Genomic DNA, 18546 nt, shown 5'->3' on the forward strand with positions numbered 1-18546 from the left:
GGAGAAAGCGCAAAGGGGGAGGTAGGGGCCTTGGGACAAGGGGGAGAAGGAGAGAGACAAAATAGGTTAAAATAGGGAAAATGAAGCAAGATGAAAGAAAGTGGCAAGAATACTGTGAAGTAAATTGTAAGAGTGCAGTGTACGAAAGAGCAAAAAGGAGAGAGTCCAAAGGAAAGCACAGAAAGAGCGTGAAAGTAGTCTAAAATGGCACAAAGCACGAGAGAGTGCAGCGGAGCAGAGAGAAAGAAAGGGGAGTCAAGAAGGTAGAGAGTGTGAAAGGGAGAAAGTGAAGGGAAGATGAGAAGAGCAGTATGAGCAAGGCAGGGCCTTGTTCCGAATGGCCTAGATAGGTCGTAGGACCAATCCCAGGTAGGTGAGGGGATGAGCCGGGCCTAGGCCCCTGCATGCGCTGTCCATTTCGGAGGCAGAAAAGAGTGACAATGAAGCCAATGAATAGTAAGCAGTAGGTGGGCTACAAGCCACTTGTGTACACGATATGTCTCGTAAGCAAGAGTGCATGCAGCGCATGTGCTGTCGTAGGTTAGATCTAAAAAAAATTGAACATAAAAAACACAATTTCTGTTGATTTGAATTTATTAATAAGATGCTTGTTTCGCAAAATTAAGTTAGTAATTTCTATTAACTGGATTAATTTCAAAATTATATTTTAAATCACCTGCTAATTTCAAGCATATGTGGAATCACTTACTAACTGCAACCCTCTGTCTTAGCGAGAGAAAACATACATTAATACCTTATGTCACCATAAAACATTTGTCAGTGGTCATAACATATTTTACAGGTTTGCTGTTGTTTGAAAAGAAAAAAACATGTTTTGTGTTCCTAGATTTAGTAACTTTATTATGCTTGTGTTATCAATATACATACATTTACACATATATACACACACAACACACATATGTTTTGAAAGAGTATTTCCAAGAACTAATCTAACATTACAGAACGCATCCCTAAAAAGTGCTATCATTTTAGGCGTTATAGTGTTTTTTAAATGTCTTCCCCATACTTGTTCAATTACTCGCAACATATGAAATTATGCATAAAGAATAGAAAACACTGTATATAAAAATGTGTTAATGGCCCACATTAGAATCATTTTAGGCGTTATAGTGTTTTTTAAATGTCTTCCCCATACTTGTTCAATTACTCGCAACATATGAAATTATGCATAAAGAATAGAAAACACTGTATATAAAAATGTGTTAATGGCCCACATTAGAATTAAAGAAACAATAGTTAAAATCCATGGATTTAAGAGTTCGCCATGAGGAATATGGAGCCAGCAACTGACACAATTCATCCATTCCACTCATTCATTGGATTTCTCTAAATTTAGTTGTAGAGCTGAGCACAGCAGAGAACGCACTGATCAAAGCCACCGATGAGTTAAGAACCGGCTTGGATAAGGGAGGCACGTCAGCCCTCATTCTTCTTGACTTTTCAGCGGCCTTCGATATGGTGGATCGCTCTACACTGATCCACCGCCTCGAACATCTTGGCATTAATAACAGAGCTCCTGCTCTGCTAGGGTTATTCTTAACAGGCAGAGAACACTCAGTGATGTGGGACAACTTCCTCTCCAAACCTTCTGCCTTCCTTGCGGGGTCCCCAAGGGTCCTCACTTAATCCCCTACTCTTCAACATATATGTCACTGAATTAGCCTCTCATTAGGTCCTTTGGATTCTTACCCACCTCCTACACAGATTACACAAATGTTAACAACAAAAACCTCCACCTCCATAACTGTATGTGAGCTGTTGGCAGTTGGATGGGCAAACATTGCCTTAGACTGAACTCGGACAAAACCGAGGTTATCCTCTTTGGAAATAACCCACAATTCTGGAACCCCATCTGCTGGCCTTCACAAATGGGAGCACTCCCAACCTCAGTTCAAAAAGCAAACAAGCATTTAAAAAGCTATTGGCATTTCTCATGACAATTTTTTTTTTAAGCATAAATAAATGGTATTGTCATTTACATTGGCAATAGGTGAGCATTAGAGAATAGTAGAGAGTATTCGCGGACACAGAGCCACACACACACAGAGCCCAACACACACACACACACAGAGCCCAACACACACACACACACAGAGCCCCTCACACACACACAGAGCCCCACACACACACAGCCCCACCCACACAGAGCCCCACCCACACAGAGCCCCACACACACAGAGCCCCACACACACAGAGCCCCACGCACACAGAGAGCCCCACACACACAGAGCCCCTCACACACAGAGAGCCCCACACACACAGAGCCCCACACACACAGAGCCCCACACACACAGTGTTGGGCCCATGTATCCCTCCAAATAAAGAATGCAGCTCCAGTGGGTTGTGGAACGCAAACGTTAGTCACCTCAAATTGTCACAGCATTTCAAACATTTTTTCCCCCTAAAAACATACAAGCATTCGTTTCCCACTCCTGTTATTACGCATTCATGGTGTGGGCTGCTAGGGTTGGTGGTACTTGCCAGGTTAATTAGCATGTGATTGTTTCCTCCTTATAATCCTCTCACCGTGGGAAGAGGGGAAAGGGGTTTGAGGGCTCTCCTGTGGGAAAGCGGCTATCCCGAACAGCATCACTCAAAGGAGTCGCCCATACTGCAACACAGGCAGGTCGGGACTGCCACCCAGGTGCCAAGTGTGCTGTAACTGTGAAAGAACCCAGTCGCGTGCAATGTGAATTACCTCAGCACCTGTCCCTCCCTGGGAAGGCCCAGCTAGCAGACACGGAGGAGAAAGCTGGCACCCGTCTGTTACGAAAACACCCCAAATCTTATTTTTTATAGATATTGCCCATAACACTTCTCAAACTAGTACCCTTCGCGTTCTGACCAGACTTACCAGGCTTCAGCGGAGCCCCTTTTTTTTTAAGTAAAAAAAAAATTACGTTTATATTTTAAGGCATAAAGATAATGTGAACGTCCGTCCTCAAGAAACCAAATGCCCCCTCTGAGCCTCGTGGGCTCGAGAAACAACACTGCCAGCTGGGGGAGCGGCCCGCTGCCCACTGGAGCCGCTCTACGCTCAATATTGCCCGCAACCGTGGGAGTCCCTCTCGGGGGACTCTGAAGTGAAAAATGCCCCCAAATCACGGTGGAGCGGCCCACTGCCAAATGGGGCCGCCCGAGACACCAACAGCAACGTAGGAGCAGCCCTCTGCAGAGCGGGGCTGCTCGGGTCAAGGCACCGGCAGGGTACGCGACCTCGCACCTTCCCCCCCCCCAGCCGGCTTTCACTCACCGGCTTCCTGGACCTGCAGCGCGTCTCCTTCCACCGCGGCGGGGGCAAGCACCGGCAATGTGCCTCGGGCCCCCTCCGCCTCACGGACACAGCTGCTGCAGGGCACAGGGCTCTCCTCCTCACCCGGGAGCCCCGACGCGGAACAGGCGGCTTCTCTGTGTCCCTGCTCCTTCGCCTCACGGCCGCAGGCGGTGCTCTACCGTAACACGGGAGCCCCGCGGACTTCACCTGCTCGCTCCCTGCCTCACTCCTCTGCACCGGAGCGCGGGGTAGGCTCCCGTCCGCTTCCGGTTTCTCTGCCCACTACTTCCGGTTCGTCGCAGGCAGCGCGGCGGCCTGGAGGGAGAAAAGTGGATTACGGCAGCAATCCAGGGTAGGCACCCGGTAGATGAAGGATCAGAACGGGGTGAGCACCCGTATCTTAAGTAATAAAACAGGGCTAAACACAATTTTAAAAGAAAGCGCTCCTAAGCGCTAGGGAGCACAAAAACGGCAGATAAGGGGGATTAGAGCGCTTTACACAACGCACCCGATTCATATGCAGGTTGGGCATTTTCGGAATCGGGGGCATGTTTTTTGGTGAGTGACGGATGACGTCACAGGTAGAAAGAACGCAAAAAACACGCCCCCGAATCCGAAAAAGACGGGGCTTGAGCAGAGTGACGCCCCTCTCCTCCAATGGCAGGCCAGCATAGGCCAACCAATGGAGAAGAGGGGCGGGTTCCAAGCCCCCTCTAAGAATCATTAAATCTCGGGCTCCGCCCACTGCTACGCAGTGCGACGGTCCCTCGACCTAAAAACATGGGATTCACAATCGAAGACAAGCTTAATTTTAGCAAACACATCAACTCAGTAATTTCTTCTTGTTTTAACACCCTCAGAATTATCTTCCCTTCATTCCCGCCAACTCGAAGAAAACAGTTATCACCTTCTTAGTCCTAACAAAGTTAGATTACTGCAACGGGCTGTACCTAATCCTTCAAATGCAATATTTGAAATAAATTACAATCCAGACTCCTTATTGGCCTTCCTTGATTTCAGTTGGTCTCCCAAGCCATTAAAGGTCTCCACTAGTTATCAGTGGGCAACCAAAATAAATATACGGCACTCTGCCTTACCTAAAAATTCATTCACAACTCTGGCCCAGAGTACCTTAAACAAACTCTAGCCTGGTATGAATCCAGAAGAGACCTGCGATCTAGAGGATCATTGAAGGTTACCCACCCCAGATTCAAAAGATTGAAATGAGGTGGCAGCTGTTTTTTTTTTATTTTTTATTAATTTTATTGAGGTTAAGCACAGTTACAGATTTTCATAATTTGGTGATACAACATATTCATATTCGAGACCGAAGAACTAGTACATATACATTCCATACATCTATACCAATAAAATGAACAATCCATTGAACCTTGAAACCAAACTAAACTCCGCCACCACCTTTTCAAATCACTTTGACATATGTCCATATACGTCCACATACCATCGCAGGTTTCTCCTCATCAATGCCCAGTCTTTATTTGCTTTGTCTAGAACATTCCCACCCCGACTGAGTTGAGTAGTGTTGCACCTAGCTAATGTGACCAATTCCGTGTCTGAGTATGCCCTTCTTGTTACTGTCTTTTCCTTACTCTTCCTGATCATTTCGAAAATCTTTCCCCCCCATTCTCATCCAATTAACAAGGGTTCCCATATGTCTTTTGGTCTGGATCTTGTCAGCATCAACTCCAAGTAATGGGACAGCTGATCTTTGCAGTAAGTGGCCGCTCCCACCCATTCAGCTACATTCGGCGGGTTCTGCTTTTTCCAATGTATTGCCACTTGTCTCTTCGCTAGGAGCAACAGCATTGCCGTGAGTTTACGCTATCCCTTCGGCACCTCTAGTACATAGCCCAGCTATCAGTGGTGTACTGGTCAAAGGGTTGTTAGTTATACTACCGATGTGGCTGAACACTTCTTGCCAAAACTTCGCTATCGGTCTGCAGTCCCAGACTACGTGTGAGAACATGGCATTCTGGGTTCCATATCTCCAGCACTGTGTGTCAGGATGTAATCCCATTCAGTGTAATTGGTATGGTGTGCGATACAGTCTATGTAAATAATTAAAATGAATAAGCCGCAGCCTATAGTTTGGTGATAGGTGTTCAAGCTGGGCACAGCAAAACTGCCAGTGATAGTGAAGTCTGCATACGTTTCCCAGTCATTTTTAGAAGTGGCTATGGTGATCGGGGATTCTCTCGGGGTGATGCTATAAATGCGCGAGATGCCGTTGCCATTTTTCATACCGGGCTCAGCATGCCGCCCTGATCTGGTAATATAACAGCATATCTGATGCTTGGGTGTCTCTGATTTGCACATCTGTGGTATTGTTAAAAACGTGTCATCTGGAAACAGATCACCTCCCTTTTCTAACTTGTGAGATTTCGCTCTAAATGTGGCTGCTTTATCTAGTAAATGGGATATAAGTGGGTTACTGCCTATCGGCATGGATGACGCAAACAACACCTTTTGATGCGCCCTCTTTGCAATCCCTTACCAGGCCCATTTTAGGGGCCCATTAGGATGGCGACGGATTGCCCCCGCCAGGCTGGCGGTAGGCACCGCCAGCCTGGCGGGGACAATCCGCCCGCCATCCTCTCCTGAATCCCCCCGCCATATTAGTATGGCGGGGGGGACAGCGGCAGACGGAAAGAGCGTCTGCCGCTTTTCCAGCCCCGGTCGCCTTGCGGCCGGGGCGGAAAAGGTATAATATGGTGGCGGTGTCTATTAGACACTGCCAGTCATATTACGATAGGCCAGGACAGATGCCTTTCTGTGGCGGCGATGCCGCCACGGAAAGGCATGCGGTCTTCACTTTGGGGGCCCCCTGCGGGCCCCCGAAGTGAAGGAGGGGTGGGGGTGCACACGCGGGGGTACCTGTGGTACCCCCCTGCATTTGCATACACAATGCAGTAGGCACCGCGCGGTGCCTGCCGCTTTGTGTATGCAAATGCATACATGCATTTATAGCATTGTGGCGGGCGGTGCAGAGAGCACCGCCAGCCACAATGTTATAAATGCAGGATGCGCCCGCCACTGTGGCGGGCACATCCTAATACCCCCCACGGGACCCCCGCCCTTATGGCGGGCGGTCCCGAATTCCGATAGGATGGTGGGCGGACTAAGTCCGCCCGTCATCCTAATGACCGCCTTAGTGTCTCAACCGTATCAATTTCTAGATGGGGTCTCTTGTAGGGTTGATAGACTGCTGTCTTCAGTGGGAGGGGGCAACTCTATCAATTTCTTTTGCCACATGAGGTTGATATGGGGTAGGGTGCTGCCAGAAGTGCATAAACTGTGCTTGTGCTGAGTAGGCATATAGCTCAAAATCCGGTGCGCCTAATCCACCCTGAGCAAATGGTAGGGTTAACAATTTCCATGAGACACAAGATTATTTTCCAGTTCAGACTAGTTCAAGTATAGTAGCACGGAGCCTCTTAAAAAAATGTGTATTTAAAGGCATTGGAATATTTACGAACAGGTATAGCAGTTTAGGTAAAATGACCATTTTTGTTATTGCTATACGGCCTACGAGGGACAGTGTCAAGGTTTTCCATCGCTGTACTTTGCTGTCTAACCAACCAATCAATTACTCTTCCATAGTTAGCTAACCACAGTTCTTGCATGTCTCTACTGATCCAGATCCCCAAATACTTAATATCACCTGTGGCCCACTGTATAGGAAGTTCAGGGTCGAATTGATCTGTATTATCTGTGAGTGGCAGCATCGTGGATTTGGCCCAATTTATTTGAATCCCCGTTAGCCCACCATATCTGATCCATTCTCGCATTACTGTGGCAAAGTTGTCTTTAGGTTTCACTACGTAAATTGTCATATCGTCTGCATACATTAAATTAACAGTCCTCTAGATGTGAACCCAATAGTCCTGAGTGTGTGATGTTGGCGTAGTCTGGCAGCCAGCGGTTTAGTGGCTATCGCAAATAATAACGGCGAGTGAGGACAGCCCTGTCTCGTCCTTCTTGTTATAGTAAATGGTGTCGATATTTGTCCGTTCACCCTGACTCTCCCCGTCCTGTTTGTATATAACAGTTGGATTTGTTGTATAATGATAGGGCTAACTCCCATACGGGGCAACAGGGTGAAAAGGAACTTCCATTCTAACGGCTTGAACGCCTTCGTGACGTATAAAAATGCCGCCACTACTTGCACCTTTGGGGCCAGAAAATGCAGTAGGCCAAATATCGTTCTCAGATTGTGCGCCGTCGAGCGACCCGGTATAAATCCAGACTGGTCTAGGAGTGCTATCATTGGGAGCATCGGTCGAAGCCTGTTTGCTATCAATTTAGCATAGATCTTAGCGTCTAGGTTTATTAACCCCTCTCATGCTCATGACGAGCTCAGCTCGTCATGAGCCACGGTTGCCGTGTGCTCATGACGAGCTGAGCTCGTCATAACGGCTCCATGCTCGCACGTGGATCTAATTCCCCTGCTGTGCGAGCGTTCTAAAGAAATGGGTGTGGCCGTGACGAGCTCAGCTCATCATGAGCACACGGCAACCGTGGCTCATGACGAGCTGAGCTCGTAACGAGCACCGGGGCGCTGTGCGCGCCCCCCAGCACCACGGGGGTATTACCCCCGCGGCCAAGGGGTTAAAGACAGTGGCCAGTATGATTCTGGACATGCCGGGTCCTTGTCTGGTTTCAGGAGGGTGATTATAGTGGCCTCTCGCTGTGACGGTGGCAGACTACCCGTTTCCTGTGCTTTTAAATAAACCTGTAGTAATCTAGGGGAAAGGATATCTGCGTATTTTTTTATAGAATGCTGCAGTCAAGCCGTCAGCTACTGGTGCTTTATCTGCCTGCATACTATTTATCACTTGTCTAATGTCGTCTGCCGTGAATGATAGCTCCATGTACTCCTGTGCTCCTCTAGCAAACCAGGCTAACTCCAACGTGTCTAGTTATTCTATTATTTCTGTCTGGGTCAGGTTTGTTTGAGTAGTGTATAGTTGTTGGTAAAATTGTGTCATTGAGTGTAGGATCTCAGCAGGTGTTCTGGTGGTCTCGCCCTGGCCCATTTTCAGTTCTGTAATGCATGTCAACCCTCTCAGTGCTCTGAGCAAGCTCACTAGCATCTTCCCTGGACGTTCGCCTTCCCCATACCGTTGCGCCTGTACATATTTGTGCATATAGCGCGTTTCTCAGTCCGCTTCCTCCTGAAATGCTGGCATTTTGGTTTGAATTTGTGCCGTTATTTCAGGGGAGGTGTCGGTGATTTGCAGCTGTTCTAGTTCCCTAAGTTCTCGCTCCAGTCTGGGTATAGTGTTGCCTATGTCTTTTAATACATCTGCTTTTAATGCTATGCAGTTACCCCTTATGACCACTTTAAATGCTTCCCGTAGTGTTCCCGGTGAGTCCACCGTGCCTTCATTGAGTGTAAAGTATTCTACGATTTTATCTTGCAGTTCTTCTCGGAATACCAGATCAAGGAGTGCACTGGACGGAAACCTCCAGGTGAATGGTTGGATGTATGGTTTTGGTATGTTTAGTTTTAACTGTACAGGCGCATGGTCAGAAAAGGTGCGTCGATGGTGAGTTGCGTTAGCAACCCAGGCGTGCAGGTCCCTAGACTTCAACCAGTAATCTAGTCTCAACCAGGCATTCCGGTGATGTGTGACACAGGTGCCGTCCCTAACGGTCGGGTGCAGTACTCTCCAAGAGTCAATTAGATGGAGGTCCTCCATGATATCTGTCAACATTGGCACTCCCTGTCTGTCTGCCATTGTTGAAAGAACTATGTTAAAGTCCCCGCCCCAAAAGAATTGCCGTATTTCCCATAGCCTGTGCCGTTTGCCATATTTGTTGAAAAAATGCCGGGCTATCGGAGTTTGGACCGTAAGTGTTCACTATTATCAGTGGGCTGTTGTAAAGTTCTCCCTGTACCATGATGTATCTCCCCTCCCTGTCCCTTATCGTGTGGTGTGTCTTCCATTGAAGGCCTTGATGGATTAATATCGCTACCCCTCTCCAATAATTCGAATAGCCAGTATCGAACACTTTGCCCTATCTGTTATGTTTCAGAATTCCTGCTGATGCGTGTATCAGGTGTGTCTCTTGCAGCAAACATATGTCAACCGCATGTCTCGTGAGATAAGAGTGGATGAGTCTGGTCTTCCTACGATTGTTTAACCCTCTGACATTCCAGGTAAGGCATTTAAGTGTATTCTGGGCATTACTTTGTGACATTTGTATTTGTAAGGAATAGGATTTGGAGTCTATGTGCTGCGGGGTAGTGCAATATCTGTGTGGTGGAATATCTGTACAATACTACACCTGTCGATGGTCGCGTGGGCTCGTACATCAATGCGCTTGTCTTTACCTCTTGACTGTAAGGTATTTGTGCATGTGGTGGCAGCTCAACAGAAAAATCAGTCCCCTTCCCCCCCTCCCACACCAACTCCCCAATCAGGTTGTGTGCCTCCCTCCCCTTCCCCCCTCAACTTCAACCATATTTCCCATTTTACAAAACCGAAGGGAATCATCCCATGGGGGTACGTGGGGCCGCCGGCGAACACCCCTGCACTCATAGCAGGGCGGCCGAGCACTCTACAAACTACTCCAGTCCCCCGTACCACACACTACACTATTTCTACTATTGGTGCCCATTAATGCTACTAGTGGCCATGTGGTCGACACCCTTGTCTTTTAAAGACTGATTTACCGTCCATTGCATCAACACTCGATTTATGTGTGCACTGCAGTACATGAACAGTCACTTATCTGCGAGTCCAGCGTATTGGACCTCTCTCGTTCAATCATTGTCGCTTAGAGTGTTCTCAGATTGTGACTCCGTAGCCGTTTTTCGTTGTTTATGTTTCTTCGCCATTTGTTTCACATAGATTAGCGCCGCTTTGGCATCTGTGAAGAAAGTGGGTTTGCCATGTCCCTGGATCTTAAGCTTAGCTGGGTAGATGAGCGTATATTTGGTTCCCAACTGTTGTAGTATTCTTTGTAACGGTATGAATTCCCGTCGGGCAGCTTGAACTTGCATTGTGAAGTCCGGATACATTGCAATGGTGTTTCCTTGGTAGTGCAGTGATCCTTTCTCTCTGGCAAGTCTTAGAATCATATCTCGATCTCTATAATTCAGCACTCTTGCCAGGATTGGTCTTGTGATTGCGCCTGGTTGCGGCCTAGGTCCCAACGTACGATGCGCCCTTTCGACAAGAAACATAATCTCTCCATCTTTCTCCATATTCTGTATGTCCGTTGTTTCTGGAATTCCGTAATCCTTACGTTATTTCTTCTCGATCTGGCTTCCAAATCCTCATTCTTCTGCTTGATGACATTCAATATCCCGTCCATTTCCTGCATTTTCTTGCTCAGGCCTGTCTGGCCATCTTCCGTCTCTGACACTCTTGTTTCTAGTGTGCCTAGTCGACCCTCCTGTTTCTCAACCCGTTTTGTTATCCTACCCATGCGCTCTACAAGCGTGTCCATTTTCGAGTCTATTCTCTGAAGACTCGTTTGTCAGTTCTTTAAACATCACGCGGATGTCCTCTTCAGGTGGGTGACTCGTAGTGGCTTGATCCGTGTGCTCCTGTTGCCCATTATCCCCTGCTACCGATTTAGTGGCCTTCTTGTCAAACTTTATCCGGGGCTGACGAGTGTCTGGCTTCCCCATTGCCGCTTTTGATGTCTGATCGTTTTTTGAACGGACGTCTCTCTTCCCTGCAATTGCGCTAGCTGTGACCCCAGCTCCCGGTATTGAGACCGGCACTTTACGTGTCTTGCCTCAGCCAGTCGCTCTGTCTTCCGCAATCTAATTCTCTGATCTGGTCACTTTTATCAGGAGTCCGCGGCCAGTGTGTTCTTGCTATCAACCTGGATCAGGCACGTTCGGTCACCTCCGACTTGGTTTTGTCTGTCTGGTTTGTGCCAAGTGTCAACTCCGAACAGTGCCACCTCTCTGTGAACGTTAGGGCACCACCTGGATGTGTAATTGTCACCGTTTCACTTCAGGTCCCATTTGCAATCTTTCTCACCCAAATAGTAGTTTCCGCGTCGATTCCGTTTACAAAATGGCGGTGATGCCTCCGATTCCGTACACCCTCTCCACCGCCGGTGTTAGACTGCTTCTCCTCCCTCCTCCGTTTGCATCTGCGTCCGCTAGGGCAGCCTCTCTCAGCCGCTATCTGCAGTGAATACTGGTGGCACTTCGCTGGCAGCAACACCCGCTCCGGGATCCTCGCCTGCTTTTCACCGGCCTGGTGTCCCTGTGGACCGTATCCCCTGATCAATGCTGTTGAGAAAAGGGTGGTGCCGCCTCTGGCCGCGTCTGCCCGTTTGCGCTTTTCTTGGACCGTGCCTGTGCCTCTGCTTTCTGTGTCCTGTGCCGCGGGTTCGTCCAGCCGCATGGTCCGGCAATTATTTGCAGCGCTCTTCCGGCAGGCCCGCGCTCCAGTACCGGTAACTGTTTTGCCGCTATTGCCGTCTATGACTGGTGTCTAGTTCACCGCAGCACCAATGCAGTATATGCCATGCTGCCTTCTGTTTAATACAGTGTTGCGCCCATTTATTTTTCGCCGACTGACCTGGGAGTTGTTGCTCCGGTGCGGGTGCCTCCTCTGCTCCCACCCGGTGACTAGGACCTTGATGAGCGCGACCCTTTCGCCATGCCCGAGGTCCGTCTGTGCTTCGAGATGCGCTGCCGTATTTCAGCAATGAAGGCCCCACTTTGTTTACCATGCGATTATCGGCGTGTGGATCCGGAGTCCACGTCCAACGTGCGGATTATGCCGGATATTTGAGGCTCGGCCGGCGGAGCCGCTTTAGTGTGCGGCCAGCTCGCTGCTCGGCGAACCCACGCCCCCCCCAGGTGGCAGCTGCTTTGCTTCAGAAGCCTCGCTCTAAACTTTGGAATCTCCTACCCTTCAGCATCAGAGCCGCTCCCTTTTTATTAACCTTCAGAAAGCTGCTGAAAAACCTGGCTCTTCAACAACTAGTATTCACTCCAGTCTCTGTATCCGTTATGCTGAGTCAGGGCCAAGACACCTCTGGGTATACATGGGCTTTTATAAATTTATTAACATAATATTATAGTCCCAAAAGATTCCAAGGAGGATAAAGTATCAACTTATGAGATTCATGAGGGGTTTTTTCAAGACATTATATTGAAAAATATAAACTGCCTAAAGAGAGACTAGGGGCGATATACATAAGGGAATTTGCCTTTCTTAATGGACCGAATCGCAATTTCAGTCTGTTAAGAAATTCAGTACTGCCTTTCCATATGTACAGAGGCCTAAAAACGGTCGCAAAATGTAATTCCCTAAATAGGATATCGTAAATCGGGATTTCCCATTTGCGATGTCCTAAGCACATTTACAAAGCATTTCCTAAATGCAAAATGGGCATTTAGGAAATGCTATTACTCCAAGCCTATGGTAACCATGTGCAAATTAGGAAAAAGCACCCAAAACTGCAGTTTTAGTAGTGCCATGGAGCGCACACTTACCACTAGGGCATTTGTGTGCTTTACATGTGCATAAATGTACAAAAAAAAACGGCAACTCAAAACTTTAAGATTAGAATCTTATCTAGATAACAGACTCAAAACAACATACATCTAGGATGAGTACAAAATGTTGTTTTTATTAATGATCAACATAATTAAAATATTTTAAAACCAAGTAATTCCATCCGATATCATTGTTATACTGGTATACAAAGACCATTGATACAATACATATTCATACCGCGTGAATCTCAACAATCGTATCCTCATTTGTCCATATCACCCAAACACGTATGGCAGTGTACACAAAATGTATACAGTGGTGAAATATCTAGCACAGTGATCCTTGATTTTAAAGTTTTGAGTTGCTGGGGTTTTTTGTACGTTTATGCTCTTTTCCCTGCTTTAGGAAATCATATTCAGAGCAGGGGGTCCGCTTTTCTGACATGCCCTTTTCATGTGCACTACTTTTTTGGGGGTGCATCAAGGGGGGATCTTAGGCCAATGGGCACCATTGGTTTCGCATTTGCAAATTTGGGATTTCCTATTAGGAAATCACAAATTTGGAAAGGCACGACCATTTGTACCTATGGGCATGGTTTAGCATTTCCTAAATAGCAATTTCCATCTCTAATATGGCACCAAGGCAGGTGAAAGTGGTTTGGAACGTTCTTCCTCCTACCTGGTTCTCTGCCATGCCATGGCATGGGGCCAGGCCCAGGAAGAGCTCTTCCGCTCGGTCATCATGTTCGCTGTAATCCAAGCAGGTGGACGTCCTTCTGTTGAGGAGCTAAATCAGAAAACGTCAGTCAGGAGGCAGCCACAAGTGTCCTCGAAACCCCTCTTCCTACCCGACTGCCATGCCATTTAGACACACTCTTTTCTGCACAAGAGAAATGGGTAACTGAACTAGGTCACTGCCACAGAACATGTTCTTATGCTCATTACATGTGGAGAAGTGAAGGAGTGTGCTGGCTTCCCCTTGCCACTCATTCACTCATTCAGTTTAGGTCTACCGTATTAAGTACAAGTGCATATCAACTTTACAATCATTGCATGAGAAACCCAGCGCGACAAATTATCGTACAATCCCTCTCAAAGTAGGAATGAGGGATTAATCAGCATGTTGCTTAGGTACTTAAGCGCTATGTTTACTGAGCGATTGTAAAAAACTCAATGAAATTGTGTTTAATAAAAAGAAAGGTTTACTGAGCGATATGACACCTTTTTGTCTGAATCCTGGTGGAGCAGGTAGTCAGCCATATATGTCTGAAATGTGCACTTAAGTAAATGGAAGCATGGGCGCTTTGGGTTTTGTTTAGTTCTAGTTTTTAAATGTGATTTCAGTGTTTAAAAAGGGTAAAGAGTTTTGAGACTTAAACTCATAGAGGATTCGCGAGGCCAGTACATAAGTCTTTGCCCTGGGCATTCAATTTCTCCAATTCTTTTTTTAAAATTATTAATTTTACTGAAATACTTTAGAAATGTGTCAAACCTCCAAGTGTTGCATTAACTAATTTCATAATGTGGAGGTTCTGTGCATCATAAACTAAGGAAAAGACATCAAAGTAGGACTCTAACCGCCAACATGAAGGATAGCCACATGAAAAGCTGGTTCAGACCCGTTGTTAATTGTGTGTAAATTATTATAAACGACCGCCCATCACTTGAAAGAAGATTAACTCCATAGCAATTTGTCAAGAAAGAATGGTCTAAATTATACTCACACATCCATAATATATGGGCCTGAACTCTGGGATGAACAATTCAGGATACAAGTTGTTCAGGTACCAGGAAAAGTTATGACACTGCAGCTTCTCCCGCAGTGCAAAGCGCTCGCTCAAATCGCCAAATGAGTTCTAAAAGAACAAACAGTGTGAATTAGGATGTGTGTAGAAGGATGGAAGGGGATAGATAAGACAGAAGGGTTAAGTAAATATCATTACTTTAATCTTCTGTACAAAAAGTCACAAAAAGCTGTATAAACATTCCGTACCCCAGCGAAGTGTGCAAATGTTACTGATGCTAAAAGTAGTACACTTAAGGCCATGGTAGATGGGACTATCAAGTCCTGACGCTCTAGAGGAAATATTGGATTCTGGTGCTTTTCCCCAAAAAGTTGTATATCACAGTTTCGACCACCACAATTTCGAGTTAAAAATAAATTTGCATCTTTTATTTTGGATTACCATGATTCCAGATTTTGTATTTCGTTTATTTCTTTCTTTATGTTTTGAATATTTTTACTTTTACGTTTTACTCAACTTAAATTTGTAATTTGTTTTAAATGTTTTCTTGTAAACTCTACATATATCAATTATACGGCAGGAGAGGAGCACATTATGTGGCAAAGTTTACTAAATGATGCAGCAAGACAAAATGCGGCACATTTTGTGACTGCATTACTTCATTATTTTGTCATTTTCACCCATGTTTAGGCAACGAATCGTCGAGAAATTGAGTGTTTAAAAGTGGCTAATTTCAGACATTTTTATTTTTTATTGCCAAGTATTTGTGTCCTGCATTACCGACTCGCGGAAACACTATCGCCTCTCGGGGTTGATCATTATCTAATACATAGTACAGTTACTGCCATGAGCGGTATCACCCAATTACTAGTCATTTAAAGCGGTCACTACACCTAATACAGCGCAATGGCGGCGGGAATTTAAAAAAGTGGGCGGATTGTGAGGGGATTTTCCGACTACAAATGACCCGTACAACCAATAATGATAAATTGCTGGAAACGGCTAGGGCCTGGGTAGCGATGGTGGACCTGCTTAAGCGTCCGACTGGCCTTCTGAAGGTGGGGGACTCATCCTCCAGCTCGGGGACATTGCCTCTGTTGAGTAGGTGGGATGGATGATGGGTGAGGTGATTGATGTGAGAGCATCCCCTTAGATGGAACCCTGATTACTGACATAAGGATTTCAATAGGGTGGTAAGAGCGCATGTTGGGCGCCATGAGAGATACGGGGGAGAGCGACATGTCTGAGGGGAGGGGGGAGGAAGGGACGGAGGGGGGGAAGAGGGAAGGAGGGAGTTGTTGTTTTTAGTTGCCTTATTAGGTGAGGGGAGGAGTCAGAATATGAACAAGCTTAGAGCAGCATGGACTTGACGTCTGGGATAGAGTTAAAGGTTGTAACGGCTAAGAAATGAACAACGTTGTATACCTGAGCGTATTATGTCATAGAAAAGTGGAAGCTCATGTGATTGGCAAAACAAAAAACTGAATAAAGTTTGTTTACAAAAAAAATGAGCGGTATCACCCAACTGTGCGTGTTCTTTCACATAGTGATACATCTCCTTCCCATGGGTTGCCAGCATGTGAACTACTGGTTATGATGTTTAATTACTAACCGGGGAATCTAACTGGGGAAGTGTTCATAAATTCTGAGGTGTATGTGTCGGACAGGGTAACAGGGCCTCCGCATGGTCCACTCACGCTTACGTGTAAAGTCGACAGGTTGGGATCTGCCCGGCTGCTTCTGCCTATCCGTGTGAGCTAGTATGCAAGTGATCGCTTTGTCGTGCAGCTAATTTCAGACTTATGGGCTACAATTTACAAAAAGGTGGCCAGTGTGTTTGGTTTATCAAAGCAAAACATAAGAACTATTATACTGTCTAGAAAATGTATAGCCCTTTTTGCTGGAGATGAGGGATTCTGGGAGAAGGTTTGAAAAAGACTAGTTTGGTTCACCTGAAAATCTTATATAACTGCAGGAAGGAAACTGGGATGTGTCCTCATCACAACCTTATGTTTGTTGAAAGCTGTATATAGTTCTTTTAAAGCATAGAACTAGATTTCACTAAGCTTAAGGGCGAATGGTATGGCAACTAGAAAAGCTACCTTCAGAAATAGGTTGTAAAGTAGACTTCTGGATGCACTGAGGCTGATACATTATTTTAGAAAGAACCAAAAAAGCTCCCAAATAGGAGAAGGTATCTTTAAGGGAGGAAAACCTTCTTAACTCGGTCCAAGAAGTATTTTACTGTTGGGACTTTGAGGGAAGGGGTCTGTAGAGCACTCTCTGAAAGCAATAATGGCTCCTGCATGTACCATTATTTAAAAAATAAAGCCGGGCTAAAGATAAATCAATACGATTTGATTTCCCCGATGCTGTGCCCATTGGAACTTCAAGTCCCACTGCAGAGCCCGCATAAGCCACCTGGTGTGTCTTACCAACAGGATGCAAGAGGCCCAACAGCCTCAGAGTTAACCTCACTGAATCCTGGATAGAGGCTGAAATATCGGAATCATAACCTGAATATCCTAGACTCGCTGCTCGGGAGGATAAACCCAAAACTGCACTGTGTCCAGAACAGCTCAGATAAAAGAGAGCGTCTGAGAAGGAGTCAGGTGTGACTTCGGCACGTTTATAGAGAACCCCAGCGAATGCAGGAGGTTTGCCGTAGTCTGAAGTTTGGTGACGGCTGCCTGGGCCGAAGATGCCTTCAACAGCCAGTCATCGAGGTAGGGGAAGATTGACACCCCTAACCTGGGCAGATGAGCTGCAACCACCGCCATCACCTTGGTAAACACCCAAGGGGCACTGCTAAGACCGAAGGGTAGCACAGTAAACTGAAAGTGCTCGCGGCCTACCTTGAACCGTAGGTAACGCCTGTGGCCGGGAAGGATGGGAATGTGAAAATATGCATCCTGCAGGTCTAATGCCACCATCCATTCTTCTTGGTCTAGGGCAGACACGATCTGAGCCAAAGTGAGCATTTTGAATTTCTCCTTTTTGAGGAAAAGATTGAGGGCCCAAAGATCCAAAATGGGCCGAAGCCCCTTGTTCTTCTTCGGAATCAGACAGAATCGGTAATAACAGCCACTGCCTACTTATGAAGCTGGGACCCTTTTTATAGCTCCTTTGGCTAAAAGAGCTGTAATATCCTCTTGGAGCAACTTCAAATGATCATCTGCCAGCCGTTCCTGACTTGGCGGAATAGTAGGCGGAAAAGAAAGGAAAGGAAGAGAATAGCCCTCCTGGACGATCTGCAAGACCCACTTGTCTGTTGTAACAGATCTCCAGCGGGGAGATGATGCCGAATTCTCCCACCCACTGGAGTAGTGTGGTCCTGCAGAATCAGCCTAGGAGTGCTTGGAGGCTGCGGCTGCCGGGTCAGTGTGGTAAACGACTTCTGGCCCCGCATCCACGTCCACGCACGGCTTGGGTAGTCTGAGCGGGACGGTGGCTAGAAATGGGCTGACTAGGCTGGAAATCCCTTCCATTGCTACGAAAGAAAGACTGGCCACGAGGAGTGGAGGAGAGGCCCAAGGATCTGGCCATAACTTGAGAGTCCTTGAACCTGACCAGGGCTGAGTCTGCTTTTTCCCCAAAAAGGCGGGTTCCATCAAAGGGCAACTCCATCAAATTGGCTTGGACATCCCCCGAGGAGCCAGTGTACGAAGCCAGGCGTGGCTTTTCAAGGCTACCGTAGTTTAAATCTACCTGCCTAGTGAATCGGTCATATCTAATCTCCACTGTATGGCAAATTTTTCTGCATCTCTCCCATCCTTCACAGCTTGGGAGAGCACAGCTGGGCCTCCTCTGGGACTTGTGGCAGCACCTGTGCAACCGTCTCCCAAAGAGAGTGGGAGAAACAGCCCATCAAGCACGTGCTATTTACCAACCGCAGTGCCAGACTGGAGGAAAAAAACATCTTCTTCCCAAATGAGTCCAGTCTCTTGGTTTCCCTATCTGGAGGGGTGGAAGGGAATGCACCTTGGGATGTAGAGGCCTGCACCTCC

General features: G+C 46.8%; 1 protein-coding gene across 8 annotated transcripts in view; it reads right to left on the reverse strand.

Moving 5' to 3' along the window:
* LOC144756294 (polypeptide N-acetylgalactosaminyltransferase 6-like) overlaps window positions 1–18546 on the reverse strand; it is a 752356-nt gene that overhangs the window by 154312 nt on the left and 579498 nt on the right. For all 8 annotated transcript variants that reach the window (XM_078645971.1, XM_078645970.1, XM_078645969.1 and 5 more), the window contains 2 exons: window positions 14519–14650; window positions 13474–13581 (listed from right to left, as the gene is read on the reverse strand). In XM_078645971.1, the coding sequence (XP_078502097.1) occupies window positions 13474–13581; window positions 14519–14650 (240 nt within the window). The remainder of the gene's footprint in view (window positions 1–13473; window positions 13582–14518; window positions 14651–18546) is intronic.

This window comes from Lissotriton helveticus, chromosome 5_1, assembly GCF_964261635.1.
Source record: "Lissotriton helveticus chromosome 5_1, aLisHel1.1, whole genome shotgun sequence".
Lineage (NCBI taxonomy): Eukaryota > Metazoa > Chordata > Amphibia > Caudata > Salamandridae > Lissotriton > Lissotriton helveticus.